Source organism: Prosopis cineraria, unplaced genomic scaffold (assembly GCF_029017545.1).
Source record: "Prosopis cineraria cultivar Desert tree isolate PC_DT_omini unplaced genomic scaffold, ASM2901754v1 PC13, whole genome shotgun sequence".
NCBI classification, from domain to species: domain Eukaryota; kingdom Viridiplantae; phylum Streptophyta; class Magnoliopsida; order Fabales; family Fabaceae; genus Prosopis; species Prosopis cineraria.
The window spans coordinates 38,001,454-38,017,298 of NW_026555344.1; the positions used below are offsets into that span (position 1 = coordinate 38,001,454).

At 29.9% G+C, this 15,845-nt stretch overlaps 2 protein-coding genes across 3 annotated transcripts; one reads left to right on the forward strand and one right to left on the reverse strand.

The window, feature by feature from the left end:
* Positions 1-6,253: 6,253 nt before the first annotated feature.
* On the forward strand, positions 6,254-8,416 carry LOC129291537 (putative Myb family transcription factor At1g14600). The gene is made up of 5 exons (XM_054928950.1): positions 6,254-6,928; positions 7,032-7,108; positions 7,314-7,350; positions 7,469-7,577; positions 7,708-8,416. The coding sequence occupies exons 1-5, from the start codon at positions 6,622-6,624 to the stop codon at positions 8,312-8,314; spliced, it is 1,137 nt and encodes a 378-aa protein (XP_054784925.1). The 5' UTR covers positions 6,254-6,621; the 3' UTR covers positions 8,315-8,416.
* A 2,662-nt stretch (positions 8,417-11,078) lies between these two features.
* LOC129291245 (BAG family molecular chaperone regulator 4-like) lies at positions 11,079-14,311 on the reverse strand. 2 transcript variants are annotated; one of them, XM_054928511.1, is made up of 4 exons: positions 13,887-14,311; positions 12,756-12,991; positions 12,504-12,650; positions 11,079-11,401 (listed from the first exon to the last, which is right to left on the reverse strand). In XM_054928511.1, the coding sequence occupies exons 1-4, from the start codon at positions 14,110-14,112 to the stop codon at positions 11,201-11,203; spliced, it is 810 nt and encodes a 269-aa protein (XP_054784486.1). In that variant the 5' UTR covers positions 14,113-14,311; the 3' UTR covers positions 11,079-11,200. The 2 variants fall into 2 exon arrangements, with proteins under 2 accessions (XP_054784486.1, XP_054784485.1); XM_054928510.1 differs by having other exon boundaries at positions 12,735-12,991; positions 13,887-14,308.
* Between the last annotated feature and the right edge of the window lie 1,534 nt (positions 14,312-15,845).

Consider the following 15,845-nt stretch of genomic DNA (forward strand, 5'->3'; position numbering starts at 1 on the left):
CAAGAATTAGACCCATTTGGTTAATTTTTGGAATCCCTAATTCCCTATGAGATTATTTGAACTATTGTGTTAAAATTTAGTTGGATTGGATTCAAAGATTCATCAAGATCAGAACATACTTTTAAAGTAAAAAATTACTTATAAAGATATATACACATCGCTCATCAGTAAGATCTTGAGTGATAAAGGGAAAATGACAATAAAAGACCAAAAGATTGATTAAAAATAAATAAGGACCAAAAAATTTTGAAATCTAAAATAAAAAAAATCCTGTTATGAATATATCTAAGAATTTGTTATTACTCTTATTCCATGATTTGCAACAATCAAAATAAGAATTTGCGAGTGAAATTAACTAATTTGTATAGGAAAAATCTGTCAAACATATTATCACTTCTAGTAATTTGTTATTCTCGTACCTTGTTTGCAATTCTCAAAACACAAATTTACAAGATTGTTAATTTATTAAAGAAACTGATTTTCAGGAAATGATATATTTAACAAGTTTACCTAGCTTTACAAATAGAAAATATCACTTGCAATTTTGTTTTGAAAATTTTTTGAAATGAGAACAGAAAATTTAGAATAATTCACCATAGAATCTTTGGCCCTTAATTATTTCATATTTTCATATCTTTTAGGTAGTTTTTGGATTGAAAGATTTAAATTTAAAATATCACATTTTAAATTCATGAATTTAAAATTCTTTATTTGAATAGTTTAAATAACAAAAGTTATTACTATTAGGTAGTGCTTCGAAAGTGCACATGAAGATTTAAAATAATAAAAGTTTAAATAGGATTTTAAATTATGAAGAAATTAAGATTCATAAATTTTTAAGTGCTCAACTAGAGGACTTTGCCCAAATTTAAATCCATATATATATATATATATATATTCAAACATAACATTTAATTGTTGTCTAAGTTTACTTCAATCCCTTAAGTTCTTTATAAAATTTGAAATGAAGCAAAACATCGATGATCATAATAAGTTACGTTTTTTTGGTAATATAACAATTTTTTGGCCCTCCACCCTTGTATTCTGTTTTCTAACTGGAGTGACAATTCAAACTCAATCAACAAGCAATTTCATATTGGAATTAATAATATTTAAAATGCCATTTAATCCTAAAAGGACTAAGCGAGTCTGTTTTGTCATTATAATTAAGTGAATGCGTGGCAGCATATATAAAAGAATTAATGACCCACGCATAAATTGATCGCATTGCAGAATTGAAATATGTAGATCTATAAAGTATATATACGGATCCAGATTTATGTAAATGATAATAATTTTTAATTGTAATGCTCTAATTTATGATAATAACCCACACATATAAAGACAGACATGCTCAATATTGTAAAACAAGAATAAGGATGTTTGATCCGCATTAATAGGGCCACACTGTAACGCAAGTTGGATAAGTGATTGTGTGGTCAGAATTGAAAATTATAGATTTCAAGAAAATCGATCCATTATATCACTGTTTAGCGTTGACCTTAGTTGTCTACTGTCCACACTTGCTGTGGTGAATCTTTCCTTCCCTCGCAAATTATTAATCCATTACAATATAAAGTTTGGCACACTACGATCAAATAATGATGATGATGATGAGAAAATTAATCTGCTAGCCCTCTAGTTTTTTTTTATTTTGAATTAAATCTTATGCAATCATGACACTGGACTCAAATTTTATTTCCAGTATAAAAATTTTATTAGTATATATATGTATATAATTTGTATATATCTTTGCAAACTCAGACACCTTGTATACAAACAAAAAGACTAATTAATTACAGTTAAGAATTGCTTCAAGTTAACTTTTGTGGCTTTCCATCAAAATTATGGAGTCATTTAGTTATTGGAAAGAATAAAAATGGAATGAATAAAAACATAAGGGAGAACATAACCATTGATACTTGTCATTTATCGAAATTTGCTTTTAGTCTCTTGATTTTTTTCAATATTTTTCAGTTTTTATAGGAACTAAAAGCATTAAAACTATAAGGATTTGAGTAACAAACATTTCTCAATCTTGCTGAAACTACATAGACTAAAAACACTAAAAAATTATAGAGACTAAAAGCAAAACCCAACAAACCTATATGAACTGATGATTGTATTTTTTTTAAAACATAATTAACAACAAAAATGAATTAAATTATCATCTTTCAATAATAAAACTCAATACACCATACTATAAAGGTAAGAATCATCACACTTTTTTCAAATCTTGTAAATATGCCTAACTTATGATCACGAATTGAATTACCCTTCCTCCTCAAGAACGTGGTTGATTTATCTCTACCCACATCTCAATCATTCTATTTTTATATTTATTTATTAAATATATTATATTTCTTTCCTTTTTAATAACCAAACGACGCTTAAGTTTTTTTCAAGTGAAATTCATCACCCACTTTCAAGCGGATGTTTTTAATTTTCAAACGAGGTGGTGCATACACAAGTCCATGTGACTTCAACCAAGACCAGTCTCATTTTGAGATTCAAATGTATGCATAATATAAATTTTTAGATCCTAAGGGAAATCTGACTCTATTACCACAAATGAGCAATGAGTGGCAGAAGGAGTGAATGGCATCACATACCTTAATTCAAAACTTCAAGACTAAAGTTTATATATATTTTCATTTTATTATATATTATTTATTAAATTTAACTTTATCTAAAGTGAAACTTATATATCATGTCAACTCAAATCTACTTACATTTAGATATAATCCTAACACATTATTTTTCTTGCAAGATCTCAAAGTGTCAACATTTTCCTTGTTTTAGTCCTTGTATGTACGCTATACAAAACCCAATTCATTGAAACAAATTAATTTTTATGTAGCAAAAGAAGTTAATGGAATAATCAAATTGAGAGACAGGTTATAAGAAGGACCAAAGAGATCGTTTCTGTTTGGTTTAAAATGACGAGAAAAGGGAAAGAAAGGAAACGGGAATGAAAAGCTTTAATTTTCTTCGATAAATATGGAAATTATAACAAGGTCACGTTATAACATATACCAAACACAACAAAAGCATTTTTTCCTAACATTTTCATTTTTCAAAGAACTTCAATTTTATGTACCCAAAGCATAAAAAAAGAGCTAAGAAACGATGGAATATTTGAAGAAAGTGGAATTATTTTTGGCAAAAGAAAAAAAAGTTAACAAAAAGGGAAGTAGAATAGTCAAGGAACTTGTGAATAAAGAAAGAGATTTGTCTTTATGGTTTGCTTTAACTTTCATTTTGATGATTCGAGTCACGGTCCATGCATGCATTTGCATACACATGCATGCCCACACACACGCTCATGCACGTGCGTGGAATCAAAAAGCTTCTTATCCTCCAACCAAACTCTAAACCATAATGCTTTGCTTTCTCCCCACCAACCACTCACCATTTAATTCTTTTTTTGCATTGTTGAATATTAGTCGTGGTTCAAAAAATATTTTGGCTATATTTTCTTAATTTCCTATATTCATCAAAGAATCTTTAATTATTTTTAAATATAAACCAAAATACTAAAAAATAAACTAGTTATTAAACTGATTCAAAATTAATGGTGAAAACTGTAATTGAATTATGAATAAATCAATTATGAACAAATTATTTTATTGAATCAACTAAGACACTAATTCAGCTAGTCAGGTCAGACCCCCAAAAAAAAAAGCCTAGTTGGTTTAACCTGTTTTTAACACTACGTTATAAACTTAATGTTGGTCAGTTTTTAAATTACTTATTCTTAATATAAAATAAAACTTAATACCCACCAGCTGCAATTAATCAAGCTTATTAGTGTCCAATTAAGTTCAGGAGTACACCACTAAAATTAGCAGATATGGTATATCTCTTAATTAATCATCATAATTAACCAAAAAAAGGAATTAAAAACAAAGAAATGCCGCAGGATTTAATTAACTAAATGAATGAACCTTTAAATCAATGAAGGAAAATTCTATTAATATTGACTTGACAAATAAAATTAAAGGCAGACAATACATTAAAGGAAATATTTGAGATAAAAATACCTAATCCCTCAATGAAATAATCAAAATAATATTAAATTTGGGAAGAGTTTTTTTTTTGGGGGGTGGTGTTGGGGGGTGGAGGGGGAACAAAGCCCGTGAAATGATGAGTTATTTATCTTTTTGGCTTTTGGGTCTGAATCACAGACAGCAAGGCATCACACACTTCATTGCTAACCACTTCCATCTCCTTTCCTTTACTCCTTTTTTTTCATACATTTATGCCCTCCACGCACAATCAGGCCATTTTTAAAGTTGACTAGCTAAATTAAAGTTTAATACAACTTCAACTTCATTTATACTTATATAATGCATGTCTAGCTATAAGTTCCCAACAGGACTCCTTAAGAATAATCATGATTTAAAATTTTGAGAAAAAAAATCATATTGAAAGGGGTTGCTTCCAATTAAATTTGACTCGATTTAGATTCCGATTAGTCAGTAATACCAAATATCGAATGATATTGAAAAAAATTATGAATGTGTTATGGAGCCAATCATTTTGTCCATTAGTCTATAAGTCCTTGATATATGTGCATACAAATATGTATTTTGTATATTTATATATAATACAATTGATGAGCTGTTTGAGATGAGCCAGTTATTTAATAATGATAATCATTGGCTTCTTTATACGGTATATAAAAGGATTTTGTTCAATTTTTACTCTTTCAGTGCTATGGATTAATGAGTCAAGATTCAATTTATCGGTTAACTAATTAGCAGAACAGGCCAGTATAATTTGATTTTCATAACATTGATTTTAAATAAATAATTTTGAATGATGTATATTCAAATTTTTTTTTTAATCCAAACAGGCAACCCCTTAACACTACAAACACCACCAGGAAAAAAAAAAAAAAAAAAAATACAAAGTCACGCTGCATCTTAGTTCTTGGTTAAAATAAAGTATACTATTGCATTCTAGTTAATTATTTATACAAATATACTTTTCAGTTTAATGTGTAGATAATATAATATGCATACATTTCTTTCATTTGTACTATTTTGGTCCTACTTATACGATAGAGAAAAAATATTTATTCTGATCTTATTTATAAAACACTTCAATAATTATTACATCTATTTTTATCTTTCTCTCTTTATTAAATGTTGGGGGTGTTATAAATGATACATATTTTATTTTTAAAGTATGTACATTTAATGAGAATAAAGTTAAAAACTTGTCAAATTTTTTGACAAAATGAATGAAGTTTAAGTTTTTCTTGGTTTTGGTAAAAATACTAAGAGTGGATTATAAATAAAACTAGAGAGAATATATTTCAATAAAAAAATTTAATTTTTTCATGCATTTATTGGTTTATTAATTTTTTTTCATAAAATTTTATTATTTTCTATCCCAATTTTCTAAAAAACATCAATATGTAATGACAAGTGAAAACATATGATATTTGTGATATAAGCATTTTATATATTATATTTAAATTTTTCTTAAAATTAATATGTTAGATATATGGTATCTTGTATTTTTTTAAAATTTTCTTGAAATATTTATGTAATTTTTTTCTAATAATTATCATATAATAATATATTTTAACTAATAAAATTAAATATACATCTATTTTCTTAAAAATCCCCCCCCCCAAAACAACTTAAGGGCTGGTTCCGCCCCTCCAAACAAGCCTTCAAATTATAGGATGCATAGAGTTGGTTTGTACATATTGATAAATCTGGGAAATTAAATTTGTGATAATGTATTATTACTGTATTACATTACATGTAAGTCTCTATTAATTCTAGTGATTTAGAGAAAGTGCATTAATTAATTGATAGTGAAAAAGTGATGAGTCTATGAATGCAAGACAGTTAAATTGATAAAAAAGAATCTATAGATTAACTTATAAGACAACCCCGTATTCTTAGGGAGTGAGATCTAATTTTGAACTATTTTTATTCTCATAAGATGACTCACTGTGCTGAATTATATTCTTATCAATAAAGAATCTAATTTATGTGTGTCGTTCTTTCTTCAAAATAATGCTAATTTTTTTGTACTACATATATAAAATATGCAAGGTCCAACTGATAAACCTAAAATATTTTTCTTATTCTTCAAGTTGGAAACAAAAAAGTTTGGTGTCACATGATATAATTTATATGAGTATATTCCTTGCATTCCATGACCCATGCATATTTAAAACATATATAATTTCCATCATCAACAGATATGCTCATGATATCATCTCCCAATTTCTTCTTCATCTACTTTTCTCCCAGAATTACACGCAGAAAAAGAGAGAGAAGGTCTTCTAAGTTATTATAGCTTCTAGGTCAAGATCGATCAGCTAGATACCTAGGGTTTTTTCTGTTCATTCAGTACTGTTCATCATATCTATAACTTTGATTAACTTCGTAGGTATTGCAGAGATCAACCAAGGTTTTCTTTTTCTTTCTCCTGATGATGATGATATAGTAGACCAATCATCGTGTTAAGATCTTCAATCCCTATCTGCTTATTCTTTTAATTAGTCTTGAAGGTTTAATTCTATTATTGAAAATGGAATTCGATCTGAGAAAAGCATAGCAGGAATTAATAAGTTTCTGGTTGAAGTTAGAGATCATGGAAGGAAGAAACGAAGGCTCGGAATGCTCTAAAACAAGCCCTTCTGTTTATAATTGCAACGAATTGGAAGAAGCGTGGGAGACCAAGAGCAAGACCGAAGAAGAAGAAGGAGAAGAAGAAGAAGAAGAAGGTAAGAAAAATATGAACAACAATGGAGGAAGCTCAAGCAATAGCACGGTCGAAGAGACAGAGAAGAAGCCATCAGTGAGGCCTTATGTGAGATCCAAGATGCCAAGACTTCGATGGACTCCTGATCTTCATCTTCGCTTTGTTCATGCCGTTCAAAGGCTTGGGGGAGAGGAGAGTAAGTTCAAATACCATATTTTCTTCATGAATTTCTAATTTTTATTCACATATTAATTAATTTCTGTTTATGTATATTTCTTCATCTGTATATGTTGGTGTAGGAGCAACACCCAAGCTGGTTCTCCAATTAATGAACATCAAAGGCTTGAGTATTGCGCATGTTAAGAGCCACTTACAGGTAAAGAAAAAAAGTATCCATGGTTTCATTTCTTGAATATGGCCTTTCTTTGAAGCAGTAATTATTAATACTCTAAAAGTGAAGTTATTTTTGTACCTCAAACTGTACTTGAACCTTAGATGATGTTGTGTAAGTGTTGATTGTTTATGCATATAATTTTCACATAGATTATGTTCGATCATATCTATATATTTTCTTTTGCTAGATGTATAGGAGCAAGAAGGTAGACGATCCAAGCCAAGGTAAGAGAATATTTTCTCATTAATTGTAATTGCAGTTATAATAACTTGATTAGGGTTAATTTTTTATTAATACAAGCTTCTTATAAAAATATAACTTGATCTCATTACATGATGACAGTATTGGCTGATCATAGACACCTTGTAGAAAGTGGGGACAGAAATATCTACAACCTCAGCCAAATTCCCATGCTTCAAGGTTATAATCCCTGGCAAACTTCAACCTTGAGGTACTATATATACAATTATCTCAAAGTTTAATATAAAGTTTGAGTATATATGAGATATCTAAAAAGTAAAATATAATCGATATTTCTATTTTTCATGAGTCGATCTCAAAGGATTTCTTTCCCTTTACAGATATGGATGTGGGGATGCTTTCTTGGGTGTGTATGACAAAATGGTTCACAGCCCGTTCACGGGTCGGAGTCTGATAGATCATGAATCCAGGTCGTCTGGGTTTCACAGCATTTTCCAGGCGGACCCTTCAAATTTATCATCATCATCGTTATCAACAAATAAAATCTATGAGCCAAAAGAAAATCAAGTTCTCTCATTTGGTGATGGCCATGAACACATCTACAATCGAACCAGTTTGAGCCAGCAGAATATCACTGATCTTAACTCCGCGAACCATATGGGACCGACAAGAGCAGGAGAACAGCTTCTTCTTCCAATGATGAAGGATCAGGATCAAACAAAGACGCTGAAACGAAAGGCTTATCGTGAGCATATGGATCATCCCCTTGATTTGGATCTATCGCTGAAGTTAAATTCCAGGGTTGATGTTGATAGTGCAAAGAAGAATCATCAAGCAAGGAATCATTTGGAAGAGAACGATGAAATTGATCATAGCAATCTCTCACTGTCTTTGTACTCTCAAATTTCATGGTCCGACGAAGGAGAACACTGTAACAAGGAGAAAGCAAGGAGGGAAATGGCCAGTACTCTGGATCTGACTATATGAATAAGACAAATTCTAAGTGAGATCTTGAAGTACTCGTCCAAAATAACTCATTACTAATTCTCACAACTTCCTAATTAATATTCATGTGTGTGTATCGTATAAGGAATTTTCTTTGTTAGTTATGATCAGGCTATTATGATAGAATCATGTTAAATGAAAATAATTTAACATTGAATTATGATTAGCAAGATAGTATTAGAGTCTTGTGAACTTAAGAATTAGTTGATTTTAATACTAGCTATTTCATTTGGAAAATAATGTAACAGTAATCTGAACTCATGATTCAATAATGTAATGAAAAAGAAAATAAATGTGGAAGTGAAAGGGGGAAATTTTTTTTTACAAATATTTAATAAAAAACTAATGAAATTTTAATTTTATATGTCAGATAATTAAGCATGTTCCTAAAATATTGCCATCGATAATCACGTTTCATTTTTCATTTTATTCCTTATACATGTTTTGCTTGGTGTAATTAAAGAAACCTTTCCCAAAAAAAAAAGGGAATTAATATCCTTAGTGCTATTTATACATGTTTATTCACACACATATTCACCATTGCCATTCAGTATAAATGTCAATTGAAGAACTTAATCAACTTATTATAAATTATTGACACAAACAACCTATAAGTAGATATCTACAATAGACGGCGGGCCAGTGCTAGAAACTAGTTATAAAATGAATAGTTTCAAGAACAAATATTTTAGGCTATTTGATGAAGTTCACATGGTGGCAAGCTTGGATTAACATTGTAGATTTTCAATTGTGAAATGTATAATAACATCAAGTGGAGGGCAACAGATAGGAAGGTAGTGGGGGGAACAGATAGCAAGTTTCTGATGATATATATGATCAGGAGTATTTTTTTTTTTTTGTTTTTTGGTTTTTTGTGTAGATTAATGTGTGATCTGTCTGTTGCACTGTTGTTTGTTGTTTTCATGGTAAATGACAACCATAACAAAAGGCTAAATTTGGAATCATAAATAAATAATATAAAATACTAAATAATAATCAATAATTGATATGATACTGTCATAACTTATAAACATTGCACTTTGCACACCAGTACAACTACCAAAGACATATTTCGTAATATATATTGTCATAATTAGCTATAGGCAATATATATTAACTAATGAAAATAAATTGAATTACTTACTGTCATACAAGTATATATATTTAAAGAAAATGCGATGCAAAAGAATGTTTATGCATAGCATTCGTTTTTTATGTTAAGACTTTTTTTAATTATTTTCTATAAATATATTATATATAGTTGATTTTTATGAATGGGGGGAAAAAACTGGCATTCCTGTGTCTTAACACAGTTCTTCAAATATATGACACCCAAAGTTAATTTATCGACTATACTTTTTATCCAATGTCTCAGAGATGTATCAAATTTTGGTTGAAGTGACCTCTTGCCCCAAACCTAAACTTATATACATTTAATATGCTTTCATGTATATGAATTATTAGCGTAAAATATAAAATTTATTACAAGACCTCAATACTAATGAAATATAAACAATACAATTAATCTTAAATTCTGCAATAATATGTGAAAGAATATCTAATTGTGATCTTTATAACAACTTTTAGCTATCCACTCTTTAATTATTTTTGGGCCTTTAATGGAACTATATTCCTGGCAAATGCAGAGACTTATTGTCTTATTATGTACCTTTCAATGTTAGATGAAGGAGATTTTTATGATCCAGATAATACAGTGATAAATCTCATTTATTTATGTCTGGATTTAGAAGCAATTTGATTAATTATGTTTAAAGATTTACTTCGAAAAATATTTTTCAGATCCATGAAAGTCAACTATTTTGACCAATGCCCTTTGGTTTAGGCAACAGGGATTTAGCTTCTCAGAATAATAAGCACTAGCTATGTGAATGAAAGAAAACAAGTGTACTGTTGCGATAATTTCAACTTCTTTAATGACTCAATTACCTCGCTCGAATAAGTCAAAATCCAATTTCATTTTCGAAAAATATAAATTCTTTCAACGATGACTGGTTGAGCATCATTCTCATATTACTATTTATAATTATATATTTTCTTGCTAGATATTATAATAATAGTTATGTAAAATTTGAGGGCGGTGCAACTTGTTTACAAGCAGTGTACGCCCCCGGAAAATAGATTGAAGCAAACATGTCAAAAGTCAATTACTCAAACTGACAAAATCATGATATGAAATACCAGACCAGTAACCTGGTGAACTGGTCATCAAGCCAGTCTGGTTGATGAGGTGAATTGGGGACGCTGTGAACTAGTCAATCTGGATTCAACTCAAACGGGATTAATGGGTAATCTGAGTTACTTTTATTAATTTTTTTCCTCGCTTTCCTCTTCTAAATATTGAATGATAAATCAAATCTAAATCTCTTAATATTCTTAATGTTGTTGTATGTCATTATTGTTAGAAACTTATAATTAATATCGGTACAAGACATGTATACAATTTTATGGTTAAAATTTTCATTTACTTGAGAATTAATGACTTCATTATTTGAATATTATTCTTTTTCATAGTTAAATATGAATATTTGTGTATCTTTAAATTAAAATATACATATGTGACACCAAGTTAATCCTTGATTAGACCACTGACTTTTAAATTATTGCCTCGACTAGTTTAATGGCCGCTCCACATTTTGATACCTGGCATAAAACAACGTGGCGGTAGCACCAAGTCAAAAAACATAAATTATAGACTGCCTGACTTTAAAGACAAAAACCAAAAACGAAATAGGTGTAACTTCAAAGAAAATATTTGAAAGCTGAATAAAGAATCAAAGGGTTTTGTACATGCTCAAAAATTCAATTCTCCACAAAAGTTTTCAAGAAACAGAGAGAGCAATTTCTGAACTAATGAAACTGCTCAAAATCTTGAGATCCTTGCCCTGAGGATGATGACATTGGAGGTGGGGCTTTCAAGCTTCCCATTCCAGAACCAAAGTTCTCCCATTTGGTTGTTACTGAGACTGCATTGCCATTCTTGCTAAAAGGCTTGGAGTTTCTCTCCTTTAGAGAATCTAGTGCATCAACGAAGTTCTGCACCCTACGTACCTAAGAAAGGTTGTACTGTAAAGCAGATGTTCAGGCCTTAAAAGGCAATAAGTGTAATCCTCATGCTCCTTGAACCCTATTTTGGGTCCTACACAGATTAACCAATTCCCAAGTTGATCCTTAAATTTCATTTTGATCTCTCACGGTTCAAAATCCATTCAAATGAGTCACTATATTAGTGAATCGCCAACTTAGTTGATGCATCTAGTGACCAAAACATTTTTGTAATTTCAAGTCAGTTCAATACCATCCGGACCCACTCAATTTGGATGGTGCCAAGGCACTGTTTACAACCAGTAAACTAGTTTGGATGGATTTTAAATCATCTGGGACCAAGATGAAATTAGAAGTCTATAGGAACCCACTTGAAAATTGGTTCATATATGAAGGACCAACATAGGATTTGTCATATCCATTAGGAAGAAAATGCACTTTCGAATGAATTGAAGGTAATTACTAATTAATGAACATAGGCAAACAGAAGAATACGAAGTCTACACCCATTTACAATATTCTAACAGTAAAATGCATCCCTTTATCCCATGGCCGTGCATACAGGATATATATCTACTCATACTACATCAGACTTGCCTACTCAAAGCAGTCTTTCTCTATATATGTAATGTTACTGGTCCACCCCAATTGAATCACTAGTCTTCATGTTTCTAAGCAGCCTGTGAATGTCAAGGCTCAAGTGAACCTCCACAACCAATAAATAGTTCAACACTCTTCAAAGTGTTTCAAATTTTTTTTATTAAAAAAAAAAAGATTTTCTTCAACATCAAATTATGCAGCTAAATTGACAGCAGTCAGCAGATAAGGATGAGAAAATCTAATATTCCATATCTGAATAACACATTCAAGTAACAATTATATGCATAGTAACACAAATCACTTAGATGTAACACTTAGAAGTAACATCAGTCAAACTTTAGAGGTAACACTTAGATGCATTGTAGCACAAATCACTTCACAAAAATCATAGCACAGTATTCCACTAAACTTTATTACTCAAATTACCATATAAGAAACAAAGGATTGCATGGATAAGAAGACATCAATAACGAACAAATAGTTAAAACTTCATAATAGGAAATACTACCTCAGCTTTCCTCTGCACCTTTGCTTCACCTTCAGCTTCAATAGAATCCAGTTTCAGCAACTGCCTCATAAGCAATTCAGTTGATATAAGAAACTCTTTCTCTGAGACCTTGGTTCCCCCATTCACAGCCACTTCCAAGGCAGCCACCTGCAAATTTGGAATACAACTAATGATCATTCTCTATATAACATGAGTTTTCAATAACTAGCTATATTGGAAACAAGGGCACACCCTCTCAGAAAGCTTGTCCACCTCTACCCTGACTCCAGCAACTGCTTGAGAAGCTTTTAACATCTCACTTTGTTTTCTCATTTCCTCAAGTTTCCTCTCTTTGCTAGCAGCATCCTCCAAAAGCAACATTTTAGACTTGTCCTTTACACCTCCCAAGTGTAAGTGCTCTTCATTTTGTTTTTCTTTTCCTCTGAAGAACAGTCGTTGCTCCGTAGGCTCTAAACCTGTTTTGCGTGCTAGTAGTTTCTTGACATCCACTGTCATTGAAGACTCGTAAATAGGTATCGCAATAACTCAACAAGAACATAAAAATATTTCATAGCTCAATTTCAAGCTTCTTCTATGACATGTTCCAGTTTCCTCAAATAGACTCCAAAATCCAGATGAAGAAACAATCAATATTGTGATGCAGGATGAACCTTTAATATGCTCAAACAATTTTAACTAAGCGAATGAAACGATCAGGCTAAACTACAGCTTTAGTCCAGGTAGAACACGGTCTTAGTATTTTCACACAACATAAAATTTTATCCAATTTGAATAAGAAATTAGTATTCCAGAGTTGACCAGTAAATGAGTATCACTGCATTTATTTTCTTCTTGATTGATACCTTTTCTCCCAAGACTTTGGCCGGTAAATAATATCCCAGAGCTGGCATCAATTGGCTGTGTTTAATAAGACCTAAAAAAGATCCTCCAACATGTGCATATGTTCATGTTATATAATGTGAAAGCCATAATCTTTCCTTTCTTCCCTTCAAATTATCAATTTCCAGCAAATTTCAGTATTTTCAAGCAAATATAATATTTTAGTCAAGTATAAGTTTAGTTATCAAAAGGTCATATCGATCTCTATGCCAGCAAAATCAGTGTTCTAAACGATATATAAATGGAACTTCTTAATAGATAGATTACAGCACATAATTGACATCATACATTCAATAAAGCACAACAATCCTGATTCTGGAGGTTCCGAACCCTTCAGACACAAAATATGCGACAATGTGGCATGCTACTTCATAGAAAAGCTTCACATACCTGCCCCCGAACTGATCACTATAATCCAGTCCAATAAGCAAGTTCAATTGAAACCCGTGGTTCAAATTCACGCACAATCTAAGAGGAATCGTAAATACAAGAGAAGATGCTTACGGAAGGTAGATTCAGCTGGGAGATAAACCTCGTGCTGAGAGGAACCATAGCAGACATTGACCTTGATCACGGGACCAGCACGAGAGGAAGAAGCAGCTCCAAAGTGGTCATCGTCAACACCAACATCACGTCTCTGAACGAACATTCCACCAGGCCTCATCTCCCACTCGATCTCGTCGCTCTGCTTCGGCGGCGGGGCGCCACAGAAAACTGAGCTATTCATCATCAAAATTGGGTTTCGCTGGACACAAACAAATTCAATGCTTAAAAATGGAGTTCAGAGGTCGGAAGGGAAGAAGAAGCCCGACAAAGAGAAACGCTAGGGACGGAGTTTGACAATCAATGGCAAAGGAGTTAGAATCGAAGAAGACTGAAGAGGGCTGGGAAGTGGAGTCAGAGATCGAAGAAGAACGCTGTAGCTATTTTTATAGAGAACGGTTGGTCGACGTCATCTATTGGTCTCTTTAAAGTTAATGAAAATAAGATAAGTCGCATGGGTAAATTAAATGATTTTAAATGCTTTAATTCATCTATACATTTATCTCTATTTATTATCTATAATGAATTTATTATATCTCTTATCTCCTAATCTTAAAATAATGAGAGAAAAACTTATAGTTGGGGGGGGGGGGAAGAACTTGTATACTTATTATATTTAAAGTAATTGTTTCTAATAATAAAACCAAAACATATAAATTTTTTTATATATTTTGTATATTATAAGTCTATAACAAATTTTTATTATTAGCAATTTTAAATTGGACAAGACTTGTATATTTAGCATTATATACTTAATATACTTTCATCTAACCAAATCATAATAAGTAGATTTTAATATATTGATAATATTAATAATAAAAACTTATTATAGAATAAACAATATATACAATATTCACATTTTAATTTAATTAAAAAAAGCACATTGAATATATAAAGTTAAGTATGTAATTTTTTTTTAAATTCTCATATTTTGATTTGACTAAATAAAAATATATTAAATACATATGACTAACTATTAAAGTCTTCTGCAAGTCATGTGAAGTAGTTTTTGAGCTTAAGACAAAATTATTTAAGAGACTTAATATATTGTCATTTATTTATCCTTCTATTTTTTTTTTAGCTTTTTGATAGCAAAATCTTATATGAAAATTGTGTAATCAATTAATTTTAATATTTTAATTTTCAATAGATAATATAATAATTCATTTAATCTATTTTATAATACAGTTGATCTTAAAGACAATTTAAGTAATTTTAAATTGAAAAACTTCTTTTAGCCGTAGCAATAAATTTTTAATGAAAATACAAAATTAATATTAATATTTAATAAAAAAAATAATGACTAATTATATAGATTATGAACAAGCAGTAAATTCTTAATAAAAATATGTAATGAATATCAATGCTTGGCAGGAAAAGTAATGATTAGTTATATAAGTACAATTTTTTTGAGTATGACTTCAATCTTAATGGCCTGGCAGCTTGATCTTCTACTTAAATGTTAATATATACTTCCTCCATTTAAAAATATAAAATATTTTTTAAAAATTAAATATTTAAAAATATAAAATATTTTTAATCTTTTAAAATATAATCATTATTTTTTTAAAGTGTTCCTATTAAATAAATCACTTTATATTTATTTTAAGATAAAATACTACATTAAATATGAATAAATATGAAAAGATAGAGTTAGTTTAAAAAAAATAACTACTTTATTAAAGTGAGATTCTATCAAAAATACTTTATATTTTTTAACAAAGGAAGTAAAAATATACAACCACTTGTAATTGCAAAGATTTGTATAATTTTTTGCTTTAGAGTTTGAGAATCTTATTTGAGGTAGGATTAAATATTATATTAAATATGAGAACCTTTTAAAGAAAATATTTAAACTTTAACTTATCACATTATAAGAAAATAGTCATAATTAGAAATAAAAATTTGAATAAACCCATT

Excerpts from the sequence above, each read along its gene's own strand:
- LOC129291537 (XM_054928950.1), top strand. The coding sequence starts at position 6,622 with ATGGAAGGAAGAAACGAAGGCTCGGAATGCTCTAAAACAAGCCCTTCT. Across the intron at positions 6,929-7,031 it reads AAGGCTTGGGGGAGAGGAGA|GAGCAACACCCAAGCTGGTT; the intron begins GTAAGTTCAAAT and ends ATGTTGGTGTAG. Across the intron at positions 7,109-7,313 it reads ATGTTAAGAGCCACTTACAG|ATGTATAGGAGCAAGAAGGT; the intron begins GTAAAGAAAAAA and ends TTCTTTTGCTAG.
- LOC129291245 (XM_054928510.1), bottom strand. The coding sequence starts at position 14,112 with ATGATGAATAGCTCAGTTTTCTGTGGCGCCCCGCCGCCGAAGCAGAGC. Across the intron at positions 12,992-13,886 it reads CCCAGCTGAATCTACCTTCC|TGGATGTCAAGAAACTACTA; the intron begins GTAAGCATCTTC and ends CTTCAATGACAG. Across the intron at positions 11,402-12,503 it reads AGGTGCAGAGGAAAGCTGAG|GTACGTAGGGTGCAGAACTT; the intron begins GTAGTATTTCCT and ends AACCTTTCTTAG.